This window comes from Dicentrarchus labrax, unplaced genomic scaffold (genome assembly GCF_905237075.1).
Source record: "Dicentrarchus labrax unplaced genomic scaffold, dlabrax2021, whole genome shotgun sequence".
Taxonomy (NCBI): domain Eukaryota; kingdom Metazoa; phylum Chordata; class Actinopteri; family Moronidae; genus Dicentrarchus; species Dicentrarchus labrax.
Window position 1 is genome coordinate 31,999,802 of NW_026136713.1, and position 23,977 is coordinate 32,023,778.

Consider the following 23,977-nt stretch of genomic DNA (forward strand, 5'->3'; position numbering starts at 1 on the left):
GGTCTGTAACAGAGCAACAGACCAGGAGCTGGATGGGATTCAGGGGCTTGATCAGGGACCCTGCTGCAGTGTGGATGTCTGCAGACACCAAAAATATAAAGGAAGGGTTTTTCTAGTGAATATTGCATCCGGCTGCTTTTTAATGTGTGATAATATCCAGGGAGCAAAACTGAAAACTACCCACTTCAGCCCCATTGCTCATGTGTCTTCTTTCTCTAATTTTGCTCTGCCCTCGATAAAACTGAATACAGTGCCGCACTGTTCAGTGTGCAAGAGTTGTGATGGTGGTGATGAGTTCACTTTCCCTCTTCAAATACTACTGACTGAAAGCAGACCGGAGTCTAAAGTCTAAACAATAAATCCTGGAAATTGAGTGAGGTTGAGTGAGGGCAACTGGTCTGTATGTGTTTGTGTTTGTGTGTGTGTGTGTGTGTGTGTGTGTGTGTGTTTGTAAGAAACGTGACCATATGGCAATCATTAGATGTGGGCTGATTCAGCACGCTGGCACATTTATGTGTTTGCACGCGAGTATGTGGAGCTCTGTCTGCCACCTCCAGGTTCAGTAAGTCAAGCACCACACCCCCGACCTTGACACACACAGCTGAGAGACTAAAGACACATAACACAGGATCCAGGAGAAAACAGCGGCTGTTATCATGGCTGCCCCTAGGTGTGGTAGTCACACATCACACACTGTAAAACACTGAGAGACACTGCATCGTCTGTTCACGTCCTGCCTAAAGCAGAGTTTTCTACCTGACCGCATACACTTCATGTTTGGAGCAATGTTTGTTTTTGTGAGTTGATTTACGGTATGTCTAGTGTTTATTTGTAGAAAATGTGTGCTAGGAATTACAGCTCAAAAGATGATAATCTGTTGATTATGTGATGATAAATGAATGCATTACTTTAGTGAGGTTTTGACCTTTTGTTGTGGTTACAGCTGTAAAATGTCAAGAGCTCTTGTAAAAATATAAAGGCCTCAATATCCTTAAACCCAAGGAGGGGCTGCAAAAGAGAAGCTTCCACTGAATAAGTCATTATGATATTATTACCACAAATCAAAGTCTGCCACTGGCAAGACATATCTATGCTAAAAAAGGTGGCAAATCAAAACTTGACAGAGTAATAAGAAAATGTCTCCTCAACCGCACTGAGCAACCGCTCCAGCCAGAGATATCCCCAGAAGCTTCAATGTCACACATTCATCAGCTGAAACAGCTTAGTTAATATAAGAAATGACCAAAGTCACATTCATGTTTTCATAATGTCCAGCTTTGCTTATTGTCTTACTTTTCATATTCACATTGTAGTTCACAAGTAGTCATTCATAAGTCGTTTTGGGATTTTAGATTGAAAAATAATTAATTGCATTTAAATGTGGAACAAATGGGAGATTTTACCACTTTTCCCTGGTTTATAATATTGTAAACTGAACATCTCTGGGTTTTGGACTGTTGGTCAGACAAAACAAGCTATTTGAAGACGCTACTTCTGGTACTGGTAGACTGTGATCTGGAGGCATCTTTTGTTATTTTCTGACATTTTGAGACGGCAAAGAAATTGGTTAATCAAGAAAATAATCAACAAATCCATCGATGAGGAAAATACCATTAGTTACAGCTCTTACTCCAGTACAATGTGACAACTGTATAATGTTTACAGGACACTGAGTGAATGAATGAACTGCTGCCCGGAAGGTAGGAAAACAAAAAATCTGTGGTTTCGGTTTAGATAATGTTGAAGTATACACAATTTGAAGTAAACAGAATAAATCCCTGATTGGGTCCAAGTTGATTCGTACTATACACACCTGAAATAGCCTTCTGTAAAATAATATTTTGAAGGTGTAAGGTTTCTGCTAGGACCTGACCCAGTGCCATCAAACACATCATCTCTTTGTATCTTAAAGCCTATAATTCCTCGACATTTTGTTGGACGATGCCTCGACTCGCCTGACTTTACGAGGCCCTGAAAAACACATCAAAGGAGTTATGCAAATTGACTATGACACAGGCACTATAACTCCCTACAAGAGTTGGGATTGGATCTAGCAGCTCAGCTGATACTCAAAAAAAGAGACACAGAGAATTCTAGAAATACATTATTATCCTCATTATTCATATTTGTAGGTATAGAGACCTACCGTATCACACTGTGAAATGACACTCTACCTGCCGAGTTGCACAGTACCCCTGGCTGTGCATCCAGAACTGCTGAACACATTAGTCAGTTAATGGGCTACTTAAAAAGAGTAGGAGAGAGAGGAGGAGGACATTGGAGGAGGGAAAGCCAAAGTCAAAGGGCATGAAGGGGGCAGGGAAGTCATTGACAATCAGAAAGAAAGAAAAGTGAGGCAAGTTGAAGAGGGGAGTGGAGCAAGAGGGGGAAGGAGGGGGAAGAAAAGTGAGAAAGGAGGGAAAGAGGGTTAGGAGAGAGAGGGGTGAACCTCCTGCAAGACATAAATAGCCGAAAGAGAACTTGGAGCCTCGCAGTCACTCATCCCGACAGCCACCATCCATCGCTCTCCTCTCCCCTTCTCCTCACCTCCAGCCCTCCTCTCCACTCATCTGCTGCAATCCTTCCTTCATCTGGAACCCTGAGCAAAAATCAGTGAGTAGTTTCTACACCACATCTTCATCCTGTTGCCACACGAGAGCACAGAGATGTTTACATTTACATTTTCTGCGCAAATTAATGGGAATGACAGCTGTATTATAAGGGACACGCATGTATAATTATTGGCAATTATTTCTGTAACAGTGGAATTGTATCTAAGCGAAAACTAATTCAGACAGAGTAAGCAAACATATGACAAGGAGGTGAGAATGTAACATCTCCAGACAAACATTGAACACATCCTATTCTACTTTTGTGAAAATATGTTAATTGCAATAGCACCCACTTTAGAATAAATTAAGAACATTTTATTGTAAGAACAGTAAGTCTACACATGTATTAACTCAGCATTAAGCAGAACTGAATTGTTTATATTAAGTGGTCTATTTGATTAGGCATTACACTAAAACTTATATCACTCTATGTGCATGCTGTTCATGTGTATTCCTCTTAGAGGCAAGGATGTGCTTCATGGAAAGCTACAGGACTTCATTAATGAGGGACAGGGACATATTTATGAAAGAGTTTATAATCACACTGTTAAAAGAGAAGGACTTGAGACCTACAGCAATAAAGAGTCACTGAGATTACAGGATGATGTTGCTGCTTCTCTGAAGTATACAGTTTAGTGAGGATGATGTGATGAGGTATCCAAAGTTAGGAAAGTCAGCTGGAACAGCTTTACTCAACTAAATAATATCTTTGAGTCATGAATGCACTGTAGTGCACAGCAGGCTGTAACTACAGCAACAACAAATGTTTCAAATCTTTTATAGTTTGCATCTAAATGAATACAAGATCCTACACAGCTTAACTGAGTTTCAAAGTCAGTGGAAAAACAGTGGAGGACGCTTAAGCAAAGAATTTTCCTTCTGACTCACATGCCCCTCTTGTTAAACTCGACACTGATGCTGCAGCTAGACGCTTTGCCCTTTCACCAATTCTGCTTGTCAGTCTTGTCAAGTAGAGACGTCAAAATAAATAAGACAAATGGTAACTACCTGCAAATCACAGTTTTACAGAGGCAGTGAATGTGCACAAAAAAGAGAAAATAAATCCTCTTTGGAAGGACAAAATTATCTGAAAAGACATTTATGGGGACAGTTGATAAAAATAACTTCTGGTGTATCAGCAGCTCAGAAGAGAGAAAAAGTGTGGCAACTATACCTGTACACAATTCAGCTGGATGACTCAGCGTGATAGAAACGTACTAATACTGATGACTTTTCTCCTTTGTTTGTCCTCCTTTTCATATATTTTCTTCAGGTCCTTCATCCTCCCCCAAAACAGCCCTCCTTATCATGGACAGCACAAGGAACCTCCTCTCCATCTCTGAGGCACTCTACCACGTGATTGTCATGATGCTGACACTGGGCCAAGGCATTCAGTCGATGCCTGTTCCAACTGATGTCCCCATGTGCACGGCTTCAGAAACTGCCCAGTACAGGCTAACGTTTACTGGCAAGTGGACCCAGGCAGCTTTCCCTAAACAGTATCCTGTCTACCGTCCCCCTGCACAATGGTCAAACATTATTGGTAAGTACACAGCAAGCCAGTGTCGAACTGTAATCTCACTGGTCACAGTACTGACAGCAGATCTATATATATATATATATATACTGTTTGGATGAGTTACAGGAAGCTAAGGTGAAATAATGCATAAAGAGAAATCCAGAGAAAAATATGCCCTGATTGGTCAGTATACAGAAAGCAAATGGGAAAATGTCTCCCATTGAATGCCACTTATTATTCTGTTATCAACAAAAATGAAATCTTCTCAATAATCCACCCAGGACAAAATGTTAAGTTATACAACCTGATTAATATCAGCCAATTGTTTTACATCCTTTTGCAGAGATATATATAAACTGTATGACTGGTTTATCTACATTATCTATAATCAATACCTGTTGCAACAACTTACTTCCCTCTCTCTGTTCTTAGGAGTGACTCACAGCTCCGACTACCACATCTGGCAGCGTAATGAGTTTGCCAGCAACGGAGTGAGGGAGTTTGCAGAGAAAGGCGAGGCCTGGACACTCATGAAGGAAGTTGAGGCGGCCGGCGAACGCATCCAGAGCGTTTATGGGATCCTCTCCGCTCCCGCTGTTGTGGGAGGCACGGGCCAGATGAACACTGAGTTTGAGGTCTTCGCAAGGCACTCCTATGTAAGTCACTCAACACCTGGTGTCCTTCAGTCTGGGTCAGCGCATATAGCATAGTAGAGGCCTTTTTCTGACAGGTCTATATATATATAACTAGGTGATCCTATGCTGTCCTTAGCTTCGGTCAGATTTTTTTTTTTTTATCGTCATATGTAGTTTTTCCCATCAAGCTCAGGTATAACATTTTACTACCAATAGACACAGCTTTACATTGGAGTGCATAGATGATGCAGATTTCCAATTTCACCATATAATAAACTGATTTATAAGTAAAAATGGATGTCTTAGAAAGAATCTGTCCATTGCACATTGCAGAGGTCCTTACTGTTACAACTCTGACCTACCATAGTAGGTGAGCAGGGTAACATTATAATGATTCACTGTTGTTTAACGTTCAACTAAGTGTTTTATATACCTCGGTTACACCAGAGAGAAAGTTATTTCAATTGAGGTTTTTGCATGTCCCAGCACAATGATTGTCAGTAACAACAGCCAAAACTATAAAAATGAGAGCACGGTTGTTAAAAAACTAAAATCACCTAGTTGTCATACTAAAGCATTAGATTTTGAGAGAGAGCTGCATTATGCATTTTTAACTGTGTTGATGCACCAAAACAGTTAATGCTACTATAAAACCAGCTCCAGACTGTTTTTTCCATACACTGCACCCTAAAGAGAGCTTCCAAAAAACCTAGCAAGCCTAATTTATGCTTCTACAAATTATGTAAAACTCTGCAAGAGTTGGCTGTTAAACTTCCTACTGATGAGTGTCTGGGTAGATCATAAAGTTGGGGACAAGTCTGACCAAACACAATGTTAGGCTTGGATAAGAGACAAGTGAGGAGGAGAAGAAGGGGTGTTTTAGAGTGAGAGAAATGGAAAAAGGCCAGTTGGAGACAGAAAACGTTCACTAACACAAAACAAACTATACTCTGGTACTGAAATTACACCATGTGTAGGAAGGTGGATGAGTTACTGGACTACAAATCCCTACTATAATGTTACATTGCTTTTAATTGAGCACAGTATAGCACAGTGTTATACATATCACATTTGGTTGATTTAAAGGTGAAATCCACTGCTTTACTCAACCAGCTAGCAGCTCAAGACTACAATAGCAAGTCTGTCAAGAAAGAAGAATACATGGAATAAAACAATAAATATTTGAAATTCATTGACATCGATTTTTATACTTTGGTTTCCCAAGGAGAGGAGGAGGGAGACGGGTGGTACCACGACACCAGATTATCATAGTTTCTAAAAATGTAGCGCAGTGAGGATACAACCACTTCATACACAAGACTTCTATAAAGCGGACCTACCCATGAGCCTTGTTGGACCTGTTTATATGAGTCAGCTGTAACTCTCCAGCAACACTGGCACAGCACTGACACAAAGTGTGGAGATGGGCTGCTACGCGAGGCTAGTCTCTAGTCATTAGAGAATCCAGTATGCAGTGTAGTTCATACTCTTAATGTTTTTGTGTGCAATAGAACACTGAAAACCAAATCATATAGGGTGACACAAAATAACCCTTTTCCATTCTCTTTTCCACTCATGACTTTCTCCTCCTCTCTCTCCTTATCTCCATCAATCACTCTGACCCACCTCATTTCCCTCTCTTTCTCCTTTTTCTCTCTCTACGCTCCATGTCTCTCCCCACGCTCTACTTCTTCCTCTCTCTCTGCAGCTGTCGTTTATTGTGCGCATCGTTCCAAGCCCAGACTGGTTTGTGGGTGTGGACAGTGTTGACCTGTGTGATGGCGACCACTGGAAAGAAAATGTGTCGCTGGAGCTTTTCCCATATGATGCAGGAACTGACAGCGGGTTCACTTTCTCTTCTCCCAACTTTGAGACCATCCCACAGGATAGAATCACTCAGGTGGGTCAGCCCGAGCCAAGAGCAACATGCGTCAGTCCAAGTCTGAAAATCACTTGTGAACGTATAAACTCATGTTGCCTGATAAAACCAGTGTTGGTAAAGAAGTGCACATTATTTAATACCACTTTTTTGTAAGACAAAGAAGCAAAATCAAATCAATCTGATAACAAAAGATAACACAAATGACAGAACAAACTATTATTATCATCTGAAAATCATTGGCATGGTAAATACCCCACACACTTAGATCATAATTATCATAATCATAATTAAAAGAATGTCACTATTAAAGGCTGATGCTTCCTTTTGAGTCCAATGAATCACCATATATTCACTGTTATACCTTGTCCATTTCCCCTCCATAGATCACTTCTTCCTTCCCTAGCCACCCTGCCAACTCCTTTTTCTATCCCCGCCTGAAGCACCTGCCACCCATTGCCAAAGTAGTGCTGACCAAGATAAAGAAGACCAATCAGATCATCAGCCTGCCTGTGGAGCCCACCCAGTCCAACCAATTGCCAACAGGAAACGAGATCGAGGACAATGTCATAAGTAAGTCTGAGGAACATAAATACTCGCTGGCTAGAATGTGGCATATTAATATAAGAAGAAGCCTATAGCTAGCAAATAAATGATTTTAAACATTCAAAAACTGAACTTTGCAGATAATTTATGAGGAAGGAAATGCATTTAACAGGGTTTGCTAAGCCTCAAGGATACAAACAGTTCATTTTGGTGTGAACACAGCCAGCATAATATCCTGAAATACAGATTAGTAAACAATGTTGTTGCAGTAGTGCAGGTTTGCATCCTACCATTAGGTGCCTCTCTCCATTCCACTTGCCTTGACCAAATAACATACCAATTTAAAAGAAAAGAAAAACTCCATATATGCTCTAAGTTGTGCAAAACACAGAGGTAAGATTTCACACAATGCTCAGAGCCTGGGTCTTAATCTTTTGCTGACTCAAATGAAAGCATTTGGGAACCATTACAGGCCACACACAAACTCAATTACTTCCAACCAGAAACCAGAGAAGCCAAGTGAGGGTAGGGCATCAGAAAATGCCGGGGGCACATCTGGCATCCAGTGGAACAGTATAAAGATGAGAGACTGAGAAAGTGAAAGAACATTTTAAGAAAAGCAGGTAGAAATTATGTACAGCAATGTTTGGGTCGTGACCCAAAATAGGATGCAGGCACGCATGTTTTAACAAGAGCTGGATCCATAAGGTGAAGCTGCTGGATTTACTTAATATTCATTCTCAGACTGTTAAATTTTAAGACTCCCTGTTGTACAGATTAGTGGTAACAGTAAAACAGCCCGACTGCAAGGAAGAATAGAAAGACAGCTTGGAAAAATAAAGATGAAGAGTGTGTATCTACAAGTAATGGCCTCAGTCTGTGTGACTGATGTCCAGTATGACAAGGAGGGGAAAAAATAACCTTTTATAAAAACATAATTTACCACAGAAAGGCTAAACAGATGACTTGACCAAGAAATATTTTTTTACATGTAAACCTGGCAGTGGAGCTGACTGTGCGGTAATCAGATTCAGTGTTCAGGGTGACTGTAAAGGTTTGACTCAGCATCACAGACTCCAAGTCAGTTCCCTTGACTACCCATCAACAAACAACAGACAGGGGCCAAGAATCTGTTGGGGTTTCCTGCCTTGATCCCAATGCTCCATCCTAGCCCTCCATCTGTTTACCCTTCCCACCCTCCATTAATCCCTCCATCTCTTTCATGTCTTCTCCCCTGGGATTGAACAAAAGCTTTCATTACAGATTAGCAATCACCTGCTCTAGCTGTAAAGCATAATGCCAATTTAATATAGGATAAATCTTTCAGTATCTAATCGTATTATCATTCCCTCTGTCCTTAATGGACACACAAGATGAAGGGATTTGACTTGCTTGTTCCATCCCTCCATCCGACCGTCGATCCATGTAGCTTCCGTACCGCCTCCCATCCTTCTGCTTTTCTACTCTTTAACAGACAACCGACAAAAGTCTGTGATATATATCAGCTATATGCAAGGTTGACTGAGGTAGCCCGGCCAGTTCACCATACTGGAGAAAGGGAGCTGAAGAAATGAATAAAAAAGTAGCGCCCCTTTCCCTGTATTACAGTTGAGGTGCCTTTTAGCAAGGCTCTAAATCTCTGTCTGCTGCAGCTGACTGATTAAATGGTAGCACTGTTGAATGTAAGGCAGGACTATACCGACAAAGAGCAAGTAGTCAGCAAAAACTCACTCAATAAATGAAGGTTAAAAAAATTCAGAGTCACAATCAAACGTGACCCCAGCAGCACAACAACTGCCAAGAATCTATAACAAGGAGCTATGGGTTCATAAAGTGCTGCACACATAGCACACCACCGCTTCTTGTAATTCACTCTCATTATTTTATTCACCTTTTTAAAGACAAGTCAGGGTTGAAGCAGTGATTTTCCATATTATGACTAAATTTCTTCTTTCCATTCCAACCTATAAAAGAAAACACAAATATCCACTCACAAATGTCCATGACCATTTGCTACTTTGAAATAAATACAGAATATTGAAAAATGAGGTAACACACTCCCGTGCAAGTGCTGAAAAGCACTAACTCAAACTAAATTACAAGCAAAACCCAAATGTTAACGTGATTACACTGCCCTCCCCTCCTCCCTTCTCACTGCAGATACTCCTCTGGACTGTGAGGTGTCAGTGTGGTCTCCTTGGGGCTTGTGCAAAGGCAAGTGTGGAGACTCAGGCGTGCAGCACCGCACCCGCTATGTCCTAATGCACCCAGCCAACAACGGAGCAGCCTGCCCCCTGCTGGAGGAGGAGAGGAAGTGCTTTCCGGACAACTGTTTATGACTAGGCCAGGAAAGGAGGGAGAAGAAAGAGAGGAAGGAGAGGAGAGAGAAGAAAGAGAGGAAAGCCAGGAAAGGGAGGAAAGGACGAAGACGGAGAAACAACAATAAAAGGTCTGCAGTGTATTCTCATGAGGCATAAATATGATCAACAGGACTCCCTTCTTTCCTCCCTGGCTCTATCTCTGTGGATATGACTAACGTACTGATGCAAAAAAATTGTTTCATTCTCAAGTCTCATTGATTGATCTGACAGCACTAGAGAGGTGTAGTTTGGCAAAATGGCTATTAGACACCAATTCAGTTTTGGCAGATTATCAAAATTGTCTGGGGATAAAACAATGCTGTTAGAAACCCAGCTCTTAACTGAAAACACATTTTCACATTATAGTTGGGTTAGATTCGATGTTTCTGAAGATCACAGACGTTTGTTTGCCCACACTGGATTATAACTCCAAGCAGCTTTCATCTAGTGGATTTTGAAATAAATCCACATAAGATCTAAAGTCCCTATAGCCAAGAAATACTTAACAGAAAATCCAAATAATATCAGCTTCGGCACAGGGGAAAACAAGATGCCTCAACAGTTGCATTAGCAGTAGTACTAGCAGAAAAGTGAGCCATAGAATTAATGTACGGCCCTCTAAACTACGCCACATTCAAACATAATGTTTACAGAGGCACTGTGGTTCTTTCCAGAAGATAAAGAATATATTTATTGACAGGATTTTAACCTGTAGTGTACAGTATATCAAATCTGAAAGTAATAATTTGTATTCATTTTGTTAGATATTAGTTCAATAAAGAAAGTTTTTTGTAAAAAAAAATACAAAAAATGTACAAAAAATGTATGCAGTCTGTATGGTCAATAAAGTGTAAATATATCTTATTGTGACATCATTGATAACTCTTTTTTGAAGAAAGATACTATATTGTGTATATTTGGAGTTTTATTGCCTTCACATTACATAATCACAATAACAATTGTGAGTCATTTTTCCATGATATGGATTTAAACACTTCTTTAGTGCTTCTGCTCAGTGCGACCTTTAAATCTCAACCACACATTTGGGTGTAATTACATTTGGGCTCCCAAGTTAATATTACGAACACTGTGGATCAAACTGAGTGCAGAGAGAAATGCTTTTAACTGGATGACCTGGGTTCAAGCCCCGGTGTTGGCTAGCATTCGTCCTGATGAAGTGTTGGTCATAAAACGGATGGATGTGCTCACCAAGTATTTAAAACAGTTCACCAAATGTTGATTTAGATTACGAGGCCTGAAATCTCACAGAGCTCACTTCATGCTGTGACGTCCAGTGCAGCACATCCCAGCACGAAGCAAGAGTCCTGTTTAATAGGCAGAACAGACACCAGTTACACAAAAAGTGACCTCTTTTTTCAGAAAAGGTTTCTGGCTGGATGAAGACAACACAATTTCAAACAGATTGAAAAATTCTTCTTTGGTGAACAATACTGGTGTGAATATGTAAAACAGATAGAATCACTTGTGACCCCCCCCCCCGTTCCCACCATGCAACACAGAAACCATACTGCAGATGACATACTGAACAGCAATAAGAACTAAACATCTGGTGATTGAGAGAGCTCCTTCTGCTTTGAATGACAAGGGAGAGGAAAATTACGGATGCAGAGAATCAGGAGAAACAGCAGAGGAGCAGATCCTGTTTCTGGCTTTTCTTCTGAGAGAGGTAAGAGTAAAGTATGCACCTAGTATGCAGTACTATATAATGAAGAATACATTATGATGTGTATACTCAACAAGGGGTCTTGTTGCAAATACATTTTCTTGAAATCAGGATACATAAGTGTAAATTAGCATATACTGTGTCCCCCTGCAAGAGTGTTTATAATATACAACAAACAACAAGATCGATACTCTTGCCACAAGAAAAATCTGTTAAAAATGGTAGAAGGGAATATTGTATGAACTGGCTGAGTGATAGGCAGCACAACGTGGTACACAGTGAATTTCAGATAATTAGTACTTTTACAAGATATGTTTTGGAATAAATTACAAAACTAGTCTAAATCTTTTATCATATAAAAATTAATCTAATGTTCTAATGGCAGGATTATTTATATATATATATATATATATATATATATATATATTGGTGTGGGAGGGGAAGGAAATCTGATTATTTGCTTACTTTGAGGAATAACAACTTTTGCAGATGCTAAATATAAGAAGGGTTTATTCTGTGTGTGGGGGTTTACTTTATAAGTGACCTCATCTAGGGTTAGCATATGGCAACTATTGTATGTAATGGTTTGGATTACAATTCCCACTCAGTTTCCAAAGAGATGTGGACTCTCTTTCATACTGTGGTAACAAACACTGTGACACCGGTAATCCTCACTGTTTAAAAGGTGAACACCATATTTGGAAAAAAACTACAAAAAATCCCAGAGAAGAAATTAGAAATAAGTCAGTAGGCCAGAGATGAGAAGCAAATTTGTCTAAATTGCCAAGATTAACCATCAATCCTCATACTACAGCGTGTGCTCATACATATTCTCACCCAACAGTACCCTCGGCCTACAGGGACGACCAAAGACCGTCTTGAATATGTTACTTGCTCTTCTTGCATCTTGTGTGCCAGGGATGTCTAAAAGGACAGTAGTGCTCATACAGTGTAGTATGAGCACTACTGACGGATAATCTGTGTCTGTTGCAAGTGGTCAGTCCCGATCTGTCACTATTCTTAGCAGTCTTGCTATTGGCTCGCAGGTTAATCAGTCACAAAACGACCAGAATGTCTCGTCACATAAAGCAGCACCTGTGAGCTTTCTCACGCTCAAACTCCCTTATTGCCTTCCACTTGAAATATATCCTACAGGACATGGGTGTTGTATAGTCAATGAAAAACAGCTCAATCTTAAGTTAGAATTTGCGGATCAAGACAAAAAAAATCAATTGGAACCGCAGGCGAAACATTTGGTCTCTGTCGAGTGTATTGTAATTTAATAGCTCATTGTTAAATGAAAATGGGTTTGCGAGGCATTGGCTTTCTCCTCCAGTGTTACCTTGTGTTGGCAGCAGCCATGTATTTTGATCTCGGAGAGCAGGAGGAAAAATGCATCATTGAGGAGATTCCTGAAGACATGCTGGTCACTGGTGAGTCCTGGAGAGGGAATATTCCTCCTGAGTGTCGTTTACAATCTCAACAGAGGTTAAAGAGTGTGGAATTTAACTTTTAAAACTGATTGCTGAATGACACAGTGATGTTATATGTGCTTCCATGATGGTATGTCTCTTATTTCAGCGTGTGCAAAAGCCATTCATGACTGACCAAACTGACCCTTAAAGAATTTATTATGTGCTTCAACAACAACAGCAAATAGAAATAGATAATAGATAATAGAGCATTTCATTCACTGTAATCAAAGGGTGCTATATTTCCTACAATGAGCCCTACAATGAGAGACAGAGAGAAGTAACATTTGTTTAACCATTAAAGTGTGAAGGAATGTATATATTAAATACTATATTATGTATGGATTTTAATGTAAATCCCAATATGAAATGAACAATTTCTATTTCCTATTCATGCTCAATCTAATCCCTATCTCAACTGTTACAAGCTTAATAAAGACCTTGACTACTACTGTGTATGACTGTGTGTGTCTTACATTCAGGTTATTTCTTGTTGGAGCCTTGGGATTTAAAGACGTTCACCCACTCCCCTCACTTTGGCGTCACTGTGACAGTCAGAGACCCAAACCATGAGGTATTGCACTCACAGGAGAGGTTTATCACCTAACCCAGGGCCACACAAACATGTGTACGATGGTACACTAAAACATGTGCTGGCTGGTTTCCCCATTCAACCCAAACAAGGAAATGCATTTAACACAGTGGTACTAAAGATTAGCACTGCACAGTTTGACTGATGAGAACTTACAGCACTTTATCTGTGTTATTATATGAGAACATTAAGGTCTCACACCTCCAGATCAGCTCCACTGATGCCAATATGGTCCCAATATGAGATCCTTTAGTTTGAATTAAAATTCAACTTTTTAAACACTTTTGCAATGCCAAAAAATAAATGGACATTGAGACGATCTACAAGCTACACTTGATTCCTTTTTATATAATAATGCATAATTTCCTCTTTATTCGACCAACCAATAGAAATAAAACCACCACATCTCCATTTTGTTGACTCATAGCTGAAGAAATGTTGTCCTAACAGTGTCTATCCTGCTCTCTAGGTTCTGATGACCAAACGCTATGGTAAATTTGGTAAATTTACCTTCACAGCTCACGCCTCTGGTCAACACTACCTTTGCTTCCAGACCAACTCCACAAGGTTTGCTGTCTTTGCTGGAGAGAGGCTGGTGAGACCTATGGACACAAACAAAAAATTAATTTAACATAATCAGAGCGAAACATACAGCAACACATACATATTGCAGTATTACAGTAACATATCACACACTGAGTCAAGTCTGTAAATTGTGTGCTGAGTAATCATAGATTTTTTTTAAATAACCCCGAATGTACAGAAGCTGCACTTGGACGTTCAGATGGGAGAGCACTCGATCAACCCCAACACTGAAAAGACCAAAGACAACATGGAGACTCTGGAGAACAGCCTCAGCCACCTCATAGATCAGATGATGTACATCGCCAGGCAGCAGGAGTACCAGAGGGTAAATGAGTATTTTACTGTCCTGTCTGCAAACAACAATCCCATGATATGACAGTAAATGTGAGTACATCGCATAAGCTCACAGGAAAGGAGCAGTCTGGTACCTGCTAATATGAAATCCACAGTATCCAGGACTGAAAGCTAGTTAACCACCACAAAATAATGTTTTTATCATTTACCATGCTAGTGCTAATGAGATTCAGTCTGACTTGAAAAAAATAATACTGCATGGGATCTCTTCAAATGTTATAAAATGTAAGGCTAAAAATTTAATATTTGAAAAAAGACCTCTCTGAAACCATTTTCATGTCTCTCTCTTCCCTGTGTTTTATATTCCTTCCTCTCATTCAGGAAAAAGAGGAGGTATTTCGTCAGATCAGTGAAGAAACCAATAGTAAAGTGTTATGGTGGGCCGTGGTGCAGACCTCTATCCTGCTGTCCGTTGGTTTCTGGCAGATGAAACGACTCAAAGACTTCTTCATCGCCAAGAAGCTGGTCTGATGATGACCTCTGACCTGTCAGCTCTATACCTGATGACCTTACAGCATGTCCTGCCCATACCAGTCCTCCTGTCTGTACTGCCAACATGTATACCCTATCCCTATAAACACTGGCAATGAGAGAAGAGCCCTTTTAATTTAAAACAGCTGGTGACATGGACATGGGCCTATGGAGAAACAGACTGAGGAGGAAAGACAGTTTTTAATGCTGTTTGTGTAAGATGTGGACAATTATTCTTCTGTACTGTTACTTCTGTTAAAATAAATGGATAATTATAGCTGGTTGGCCCCATTATAAGCAAATATGATTCAGTTCAGATCATGTTCTTTAGAAGGGAACACAACATAGGATACTATGGAAAAATAATAAAAGCCATTTGAAGGACATTTTTTTGTGATTATTTCCCTTTTGTGAAAAAATAATTTACCTCACGCTCAAATATTAACTTGTGATGAAGTTTTATAAACCAGCTAGAGGTTTTAATAACTTAATCTAACAGAGATAACTTAAACTAACTTAAAGTCTTATAACTGTGTGTAACGTTAAGTTACCTAGCTGATAACAAGTTAGCTAATATAACAACCTGACGTCGTTACGTGTTAGTACCACAAGGTAAATCTGGGTTTACAGTTACAGTAGTTAACCTTAGTAATATAAATAATATATAAATAGATATAACTATTCTTAACTTCAGCTCATTAACTAACGTCAGACGTTAATTAACGTTAACTAACAGACAAACTGTACCTTGTGTTCAGGTGACGTTACGCAGTTGGAACATGACGTTACATGACGTTACATGACGTGGCTCCCACAGGTCCGTTATTAGCTCCAGGTAGTTAGCGTTAGCATTTAGCTTCACTTGCAGTGGGACACCCTAGGTAACGTATTAAATCTACATGTAACGTTACCTTACTGTGAGGAGGGGTTAGCCGGGTCGTAAAGTTACCCTAAACATTTTGAAAATCACAGTCAGGGTTTTAAATAAGTCAGTGATTCCAAAAAACACTTAACTGTTATAACTAACGTTAAATTAGTTTAGGCTAACGCGCCAACTCCTAGCGAGAGAGAGAGAGAGAGAGAGAGAGAGAGAGAGAGAGTGTTAACGTTAGTTAGCTTGTTAACTTAATCTTATCTTCTTGCAGGTCTTTAAATGCCTTACTGGATATGCTGCAACAACTGCTTCCTCTCCCCCACTGCAGAGCGAAAACTGGCTGTCACAAGCTGTGGCCATGTCATCTGTAGTGTCTGTTATCAGAAAGGTAAAAACAAAAGAGTGTATGATATTAGAAACAACCACTGTTGGGAATGTATGGGTGTATCTTAACGTTCAGTTGCACTGTGCCTGCTGCTGCTGCTGCTGCTGCCCCAGTCATGTGAAAGAGTGATTAGACAGGGACATCTGTTGGACTTCAGGTGATACTGCAGAGCTGGGGACTCACTTGGATCTTCTAACTAAACTTTTTAATGCCTAACTCTCTAAAAAGACACAAACGAGTCCCCCATTGAATACACTTTCCCAGAGGCAGCTGAGTTTGAGATATTATTTGTTGCCACACTGAGTTTGATGTTGTTCTCGGCCTTTGTTATGCTACAGCACAGACAATGACATCCCTGATCCAGTCACGCTCAGTGGGGGCTTCTCGTCATAACCTCAAATGAAATCAGAGTAAAATTACACCGTTCAACATTGGATATTGGACCTCGTGAACTATTCCTGGAGGTCCCTTGGTCCCACTTTGGGAGCCAATGATCATATTCACAAGACTGTTAGTCTGTTCCTGATGGGTCTAATATCAATCTGACTTTCAAGAGTTCATTTTAATTTGCACTGCATTTGCAGGGTTAGACCCAGAGGTTGCACTTCATTAATCTTGGGTCTCAGACAGAAGCCCTTTGAGAACCCTTTTTGTAAAGCTGCTGTATTGGATTTAGAGTCTAAATGTCCTCTATTCAGTAGAAAGATTATGCATTTTATTCTTAGCTCTATAATTTTGTCCATATTATTGCAATTTTTCTTTCAGGCAAACAAGGCAGTTGTTTAATATGCAATGCCAAATGCCAAGTATCACCTCTTTCTGACAAAGTAAGCATCTTTCTTCTCACTACTCACATCCTTTGGTGGGATAACATCACACTTTATAACTTAAGAAACAGATTGATATTTTTTGACAACCCTACTCCCGTAACAGTCATGTGAAATATCTTTGTTACAGAGCAGCTCGGAGGTGAAGGCCCTGTTCTCCGACATCAACGTTGTGGCAACCAAACACTTCACAGAAATCAGCAAAGTTTGGCCGTTTTCTATCTACACATCATAGAATATTAAAAAACAGTCATATTAACTGTTATTAATATCAGTCTGCTCAAGCTGGTTTGCTCAAAAATCAGTTTTGTAGATTTATACATGCAATATATTTTTAGAATATGTTCTTTATAATATTTGTATATATTATTATTGATTTGTCCAGACTTTATATAGCACTGTTTCTTCCCTTTTCTCAGGTTTTGATGTTCCAGGCAAGACATCAAAAGAGACTGTTGACTCACTACCAGCAAAGGGTGAGATACGTGGATATTTGTTGGCATGAATGTGTGTGTCTTTAAGGGGTTTGCTTTTCTTCATTTGGGAGGTATATTTTTGAGGATGAGTGCTGTTACATAAATTTTGCTATGTGGAAAGCATGTACGATGTAGATGATTTTAACCAACCAACCATATCAACTTTATAATTTAATTAGTTTCCTGCTCAGTATAAAATAGTCACACCTGCTCATTTAATCCATTACAGAATGAGAAACTAGAAGACATATTAGTCAAGATGAAGCAGGAAATGCAGCAGATGGCAAAGTAAGCTAAACCATAATTTTATATTGCATTTTCATACACATTACTAAACTACAGTTTTTGAAAAGTTGTTATTTTCCCTTTAAAGGAAGCTGAATGAGCAGAACGTCTACATTGCTAAGCTGGAAAACTCTCTTCAGCATCAGAGGTACAGCATGTAGATACTCATATTAGATTCAGACACACATTATGGGAAGAATAAAGATGAGTAACCCGTCTTAATAGCTCATCTGTCATTATTATTGAGTGTCTTACAATTGTATTATTCTCCAAGATTTGAGACTCTTAAAGTACATTCACAATGTTTATAAGGCAACCCGTTTGTTAAAGCTTGTAAATCTGATCTGTGGCTGTCAAGTTTGCCTACATACTTTCACAGCCACTTTACTGTGTAATTAGGCAGTCTTTAACTGCTCCACAAATCAGAATATCCTGAAAACTATTTACTTTACTTTCCAAAATGTTTATCAACAAGCATTTGGCTGATGTTTCATTCATCTGTAGATCTTTTTTTCAGCATCCTTCATTCACACGAGATGTAAATACCATACAGTATGTTGTACTGCATGGCATCAGTGATCATGACGCTCATAAAGAGTAATAGTCACAAGAGTAAATGAGGATCTGTGGAGGTAGTAAAACCTACAACTGGTAATGATTTGGGATTTTATGGTGGTGGTGTGTGCCTGTTTGAGTTTGGCAGCACCTTAGCATATAAAGTTATTTACAACCAGCTGGCTGTTATGCCTCACTTCTCACTAGGTGTCACTCCTGGCACATCTGCTCCTGGTCTGTTGCAACTGCAAACACCTGGATTAGTTGAAAGGCACTTTTAAAAACTGTATTTAAAAATATTTTAATTGTATTTAAATGAAATGTCTAGCTTACACATTGATAAGCATCTGAAGAATAATTTCAACAAATGTTACAGCCTGCAGTGTTAATGTAGAGTGTTAGCTCACCTATAGTTTATGTGTACTGCAATCCCTTTGAAATGTTCTGTGAAAAACAAACTAAAGGTAGACTCACTGTAAGAAAACACAAACATTCTCCTAAAAGATTTTAATATTTATGTAGTTATTATTATAACTATGTTATAGGCAGCTATGTCTGCTTTGTTGGAACTGATTAACCTTGTTGATTACTGTTTTCACTCAGTGCCAGGGTTTCACCAGTGCCTCAGATGAGCCACAGTTCCCACATTTCACATCAACAAAAATCAGGTAAACAATCTCATAGGCCACGTTGTTCAGACTGCAGGCCAAAGTGACCCAAATAGGATTTTATTTTTTGCTCATATGTGACTTAGATCTGCTTTTTTCATGACAATGTGAACAGGATAAATCACAATCACACTTTTAAATCAGATTCAGGACTGATTCTTTTGCAATGGGACCTCAGTGTGAACAGTCCTATCAGAATTCACTCTGACCTTCGTCATGCGAGTCACTTCAGGACTGGTTCACACTGGAATCTAATATTTTAATAATAATGTGAACAACCAAACAACTGTTGTCTTACTGTTGTTCACAGTTAAGAGTCACTCAATACAGTCCTTTGGATTTAGAGTTTAGTTTAAAAGTTTAAAAATGTGACAGAAAAAGGAAGCAATGTAAATCATGGTGATAGAAAAAGTATTTTGAGAAAGGCTCAAAACAGAGTACTAAGTAATACAAAAAGAGTATATCCCCCAAATTGTATATATCAGGATTAAACTTTGAGAATGATTCTATTTTTAAGGTTGTCAAGATTATTACATGTGGCATGATCTCGTGAGTCTGGTCCAATTAGGCTGCTGACTGACCATAAAACTGGCTCAAGTCCTGTTTTTGTGTTCATATCTCTGGAAGTCATTAAAACACACAATTCCCTGCATGACCATATTGTCTCATCATCATGAATAGAATATTCTGGTTGTTCATATTGTGTTTATGTTTCTTGTTTGGCGTCAGTCCTACAGATCCCATATAACTCCCCCATGTCCCTCTCAAGACACTCCTCAACAACTAATGTGTGAGTATTGTTCCTCCCTAACTGTCCACTGTCTCTCTGAACATCTTTAACCTTCATCTTTGATTTGCACTCTCCTCACCCAACCTCTGTTTTTTTTACCCTGCCCTTCATTACCTCTCAGCATAAGAGCAAGAGAGAGAATATAGGAGGTATTTCACAGTGCAAACAAGCTATATCCTAGGTTCAGCCCCGGTGACTTATGTTAGCTTTAGCTGCTGTATAGCTTTGCCCTGCCCTGCGGCTATGTACACACACACCTGAATAAGCTAAGCTTCGCTTGGGTTTAGTCAGGATTCCCTACTGGGTTTCCGAGACACAGTTGACACAAGATAGACTGTCTGCTTGAGCTTTATAGTACAAATGTTGTTTTATCCGCCGAGACTTCAGTTTCTTCTAGTGAGCGAAAGCAGTGTAGATGATGGACTGTGAATATTAACCCCATTTGCAGTAATACCGCAATGCCTGCAGGGTCAGTTCTGTTTTGATTTAAAAAGTAAACTGGTGATTTGTTTGAGTTGTCATGCAAAGTTAATGTGGAACACAGAATGCTTAAGGGCTTTAATAGGAATAATACATTGTAATTATAGAGTGCTTTTAAAAATATTTAGATTTGTGTTCCTGAACTGAATTAAAAATATGTAGTAAGTACAATAAGTCTCACAAAAATCTGTTTTCTTTAGACAAGCCCTAAGCTTCTTGGTGTATTGCAGTTGCAAGTGTTGCACTGTGGAGAAATGCATAATGTTTTCAATAAGATATAAAATAGTGTAATCATAGACTAGTCTTACAATGTGTTTCCCTTAAAACCAATGAATGCATAAAATGCTTGAAATACTGAAGAAATTACTACTGAAAGGATGTGCGTAATCATAAATTTAATCAAATGAGTTGTTACACTCTAGTATAATAATTCTGTAACAATGTACTGCAAACCATGTAGGGAAATTTGTTATGAATTCTCCTCAAACATAAATGTCAGTATTTCACCTAGTGAATATCTGTCTCTGGAACGAAATTATTTCAGTTGTTAGATAGACATTTGGCATGTTATAACAAAGTTCAGGCACCACTGCAGCTCTCAGCCAACTGAACATGAACATTAATAATGAAGTGTGCTTTCCTGCAGCACTGAAAACGTGGAGCTGGATGAAAGGAGTCTGTTCAGGAAAGTAAGTTTAATTGTTTCACCGCCCATGTCTGCTGTACAATTTGTGTTCTGATAATTAAAGACTTTGTTACATGAAGAATAAAAGTATGTGATGTTTCTCTCTTTCTGTCTTTCAGCCTAACACTGTCCCCAGACTGTCATTAATCAGCCCTCCACAAGATGGACGAATGGGTATGTGTTTTGCTCCGTCTGTCATAAAACCTGTATTTGCTCGTCACCACAGAAATATCTGTTGTCTATGTCTCAACCTTGGATCTTCTCTGGCAACTCACGTTTGAAATGTTTGTTACAACAGCAGAACATAGTTAGAGTTTTGCTTCTAGGCTCCGACCTCATCACTTCCTGCAGATATCTTATAACCGGAGCCTGCAGGTGGGTGTTGGGGTGAGAGGCAGAGGGAGAAATGGGAAATGTTGCTGCTAAAAGGGGATTGTATGAGGTACTTACCCATAGTCAGTGTTTTACCGACAGTAACACACAGAGGCGAGCCCTCAGTTTGGAGAAGCCGTCAGAGAAGCAAAGAGAAATACTGCTGTGGATGTGAGCAGTAGCAAAATGTATTTTAGCCACCTAACAAAATCAGTTTAAGTGTACAGTATGTTTGAAATAATTTAGCCCTTCACCTCGCCATCAACCAGCCCTTTCTGACGCAGAACTGAAACTGTTATATTCATCTATGCTGTCCTCAAAGCCCCCACACTCACAGGAGCAAGGACACGGGAGTTGCTGGTCCACCACCGTTAGTTTGTGTGTGTTATTGTGTGACTTCAGTGTTTTAACAGGTAGAGAGTAATATTACAGGTTCACTTTGTTGTTGGTGGAAATATCTAAATATAGAATGTAACTATTAAACCGATATAGATTTTTGTAAATGGGCCTTGAAGAGAGAGGTGCAGCTCGTGTTGACTGCCTGAACGAGCTCGCAGGTTTGAGACCCCTCATGGCACTGAAGGCACTTTAAAAGATCACATGTTAAGCTGCCTGGGATATAACACAATTAAGTCTCACTGTCTCTCTCTCTGCCAAAGGTATGCATATTTATAAACAATGTGTCACATTGACAGACATAATTACACTATAATCATCTGACAAAGGCGTCTTGCAACTGGACTCCACGGTTGGTTGACCACCCACAGTGATTAAACCAATACAGATGTTGGTTGTTGTTATGTTTAGGATTACACCTATACCACTACTTCAGATATTATTAGGATTGTGTAAAACCATATAGTATTTGTAAGTGGTTGGTTAAGTAAACATTGTATTGAAGGAAATCATAATATTGAATAAGCAACAGATTTATTGTGCTATTCAAAATGCTTCACTGACAGTTGAATTTATTGTTATTACTAAATAAGGATGACATGTGCCATTTATTATAGAGCTGTCTGTAGCAGACAGTTGTGTACACGCTGTTGGTGTTTGGCCCTGTTGTAGCAACCTTTAAGTGAGAATGAGTGAGAGTGAGAAATGTGAGGAAGATGACTCACCCATTTATCTTGTCTTCCTGGAGGATTTTCCAAATTAAACTTGCAGCAAGCTCATGTGATGGAAGAAGAGCCTCATAATGTCCCAGAAATAACTCATGCGTTTTTAAAACCATTAGGAGCCATTATGTGTGTATGACCTGTGTTAAGGATTAATGTCCAATCTCTCTGGTGTTATGTTTAGGGGCCGTCTCTCACAGATTGTCCAATCAGAACACGTTGGCCAACCATTCAGCTCGCTCGTCGACCGTCAGGTGAGGCATCATAATGAAATCAGAATATTGGTCTTTTACATGTCCTAACTTTCACAGGTTAAGCTATTTCAACTCCGTTGTAAGTATCTTCTTTGAGCGATTGTGAGTCTAACCAGAAGTTGCAAATGCATCTATACGTTCATAAATTACAATTTTAAAATTTATGAATTTATTAATTTTGCTTTTGATAGCTTAATTCAATAACATAATTTAAAGGATAAGTCTGATTAATATAACAAATCCATTTTCTTTATTTCCGTCTTCAATATCAAAACTAGCTACTGCTCAGTGAATAAACATCATCGTGAACTAGATTGTGTTTGTTGCTTTCTTCTTCTGTGAGGTTTTATGGCAGTTGACAATTTACAGCAGTTAACGATTGCATTGAAAATAGGAATATTAAATGGGGGTTTATCGAACTTACATTTACATTTTTTAATTGAACTTGTATCTTTATTTTAGGAATTATGCATGATTTTTGATTTTTTGATGATTTTTTTAAATCTCAAATCTCTACATGCTCCCATTTGAGAAACATTGCTATAGAACTCCATTGTTGTCCAAATAGATCAGTATTGAGAGACTGACTAAGGCAGTATTGGTTTTGGTCATTTCATGACAATAACAATTAAAGGAATTATTTATTATTATTCCATCATGTTGCTCACAATGTAATTATGGGGAAGAAGTTCCTATTTCAAGGTTTTGATAAAATACACCTGTCTCCCAGTTGTTTTCAAGGATCACCGGCAACCCCGGATATCGTATACGGCCAGAGTTCTGGATGGAAGTCTCCCATCTTCAAACCTCCCTCCTCTTTCAGACACTCCATGTCCTCCCTGGTCTGCCCTCCTCCTTAACAAACACACACGTCATAAAGTCTTCAGAGAAAAGACACCTCACCACTGACATGTATATAGAGGTATTTATGTCTTTCACAACCTAAAATGAGTCGCCAGACAGTTTGTGTGTGGTGTTTTAACAACCCCAGATGTATAGGTGAAAGTAAATGTATTAGTCTTGAACCAGAGCCAGGATTTATTGTGCTGTACATTGATTAAACTCAGGTTCTGTGTTGCTGAATTGTTTCTGTCAATTAAACTGATGAAAATTTCAGCATTGTCTTTACCATAAGTATTTTGATCATCCCGCCATAATACTGTATTTATCCAGATGAAATCCAATACACATTTGACCTATTATCTGTGTTGGTCAGGTTGCCTACTAGAATCTGAGTTGTTTAGCTGGGTTTTTTTTAATTTTATTTTGGAAAGTGAATTACTTTCACTAATCCAGCAGAGAAACCGGCAGGCCTCAACCCACAGAGTCTTACAAACCTCTAGCTGCAGGCGCTATATGATGTGACGCTCACTCTGCTGCACCTAAATAAACTGGGATTATGTTCACCAAAAGATCCGTCCATTTACTGGATTCTACAAGATGAGACTTCTAGCTTTGCAGGCAAATGCTCTAGTAACATCAAGAGAAGCCTTCAGGCA

General features: G+C 39.2%; 3 protein-coding genes and 1 long non-coding RNA gene across 6 annotated transcripts; 3 read left to right on the top strand and 1 right to left on the bottom strand.

Moving 5' to 3' along the window:
- The first annotated feature begins 2,476 nt into the window (after positions 1-2,476).
- Positions 2,477-10,415, top strand: spon2b (spondin 2b, extracellular matrix protein). Its single transcript, XM_051419481.1, has 6 exons — positions 2,477-2,613; positions 3,886-4,155; positions 4,564-4,787; positions 6,475-6,666; positions 7,032-7,218; positions 9,352-10,415. Exons 2-6 carry the CDS (start codon positions 3,921-3,923, stop codon positions 9,528-9,530), a joined length of 1,017 nt encoding a protein of 338 aa, XP_051275441.1. The 5' UTR covers positions 2,477-2,613; positions 3,886-3,920; the 3' UTR covers positions 9,531-10,415.
- Positions 10,416-15,992, bottom strand: LOC127374318 (uncharacterized). Of its 2 annotated transcripts, none has more exons than XR_007887019.1 (4): positions 15,872-15,992; positions 13,810-13,901; positions 12,578-12,675; positions 10,416-10,876 (listed from the first exon to the last, which is right to left on the bottom strand). It is a non-coding gene; the product is annotated as an uncharacterized LOC127374318 (long non-coding RNA). The 2 variants fall into 2 exon arrangements; XR_007887020.1 differs by lacking the exon at positions 15,872-15,992 and adding an exon at positions 15,457-15,514.
- On the top strand, positions 12,367-15,095 carry si:ch211-255i20.3 (transmembrane emp24 domain-containing protein 11). The gene is made up of 5 exons (XM_051419492.1): positions 12,367-12,668; positions 13,190-13,281; positions 13,769-13,894; positions 14,063-14,209; positions 14,560-15,095. Exons 1-5 carry the CDS (start codon positions 12,533-12,535, stop codon positions 14,707-14,709), a joined length of 651 nt encoding a protein of 216 aa, XP_051275452.1. The 5' UTR covers positions 12,367-12,532; the 3' UTR covers positions 14,710-15,095.
- LOC127374312 (probable E3 SUMO-protein ligase RNF212) lies at positions 15,505-23,594 on the top strand. 2 transcript variants are annotated; one of them, XM_051419488.1, is made up of 13 exons: positions 15,505-15,590; positions 15,855-15,971; positions 16,734-16,795; positions 16,926-17,000; positions 17,215-17,271; positions 17,501-17,559; positions 17,645-17,704; positions 18,715-18,779; positions 19,509-19,569; positions 20,696-20,738; positions 20,854-20,908; positions 22,409-22,478; positions 23,209-23,594. In XM_051419488.1, exons 2-13 carry the CDS (start codon positions 15,863-15,865, stop codon positions 23,336-23,338), a joined length of 846 nt encoding a protein of 281 aa, XP_051275448.1. In that variant the 5' UTR covers positions 15,505-15,590; positions 15,855-15,862; the 3' UTR covers positions 23,339-23,594. The 2 variants fall into 2 exon arrangements, with proteins under 2 accessions (XP_051275448.1, XP_051275449.1); XM_051419489.1 differs by having other exon boundaries at positions 15,517-15,544.
- The last annotated feature ends 383 nt before the right edge of the window (positions 23,595-23,977 follow it).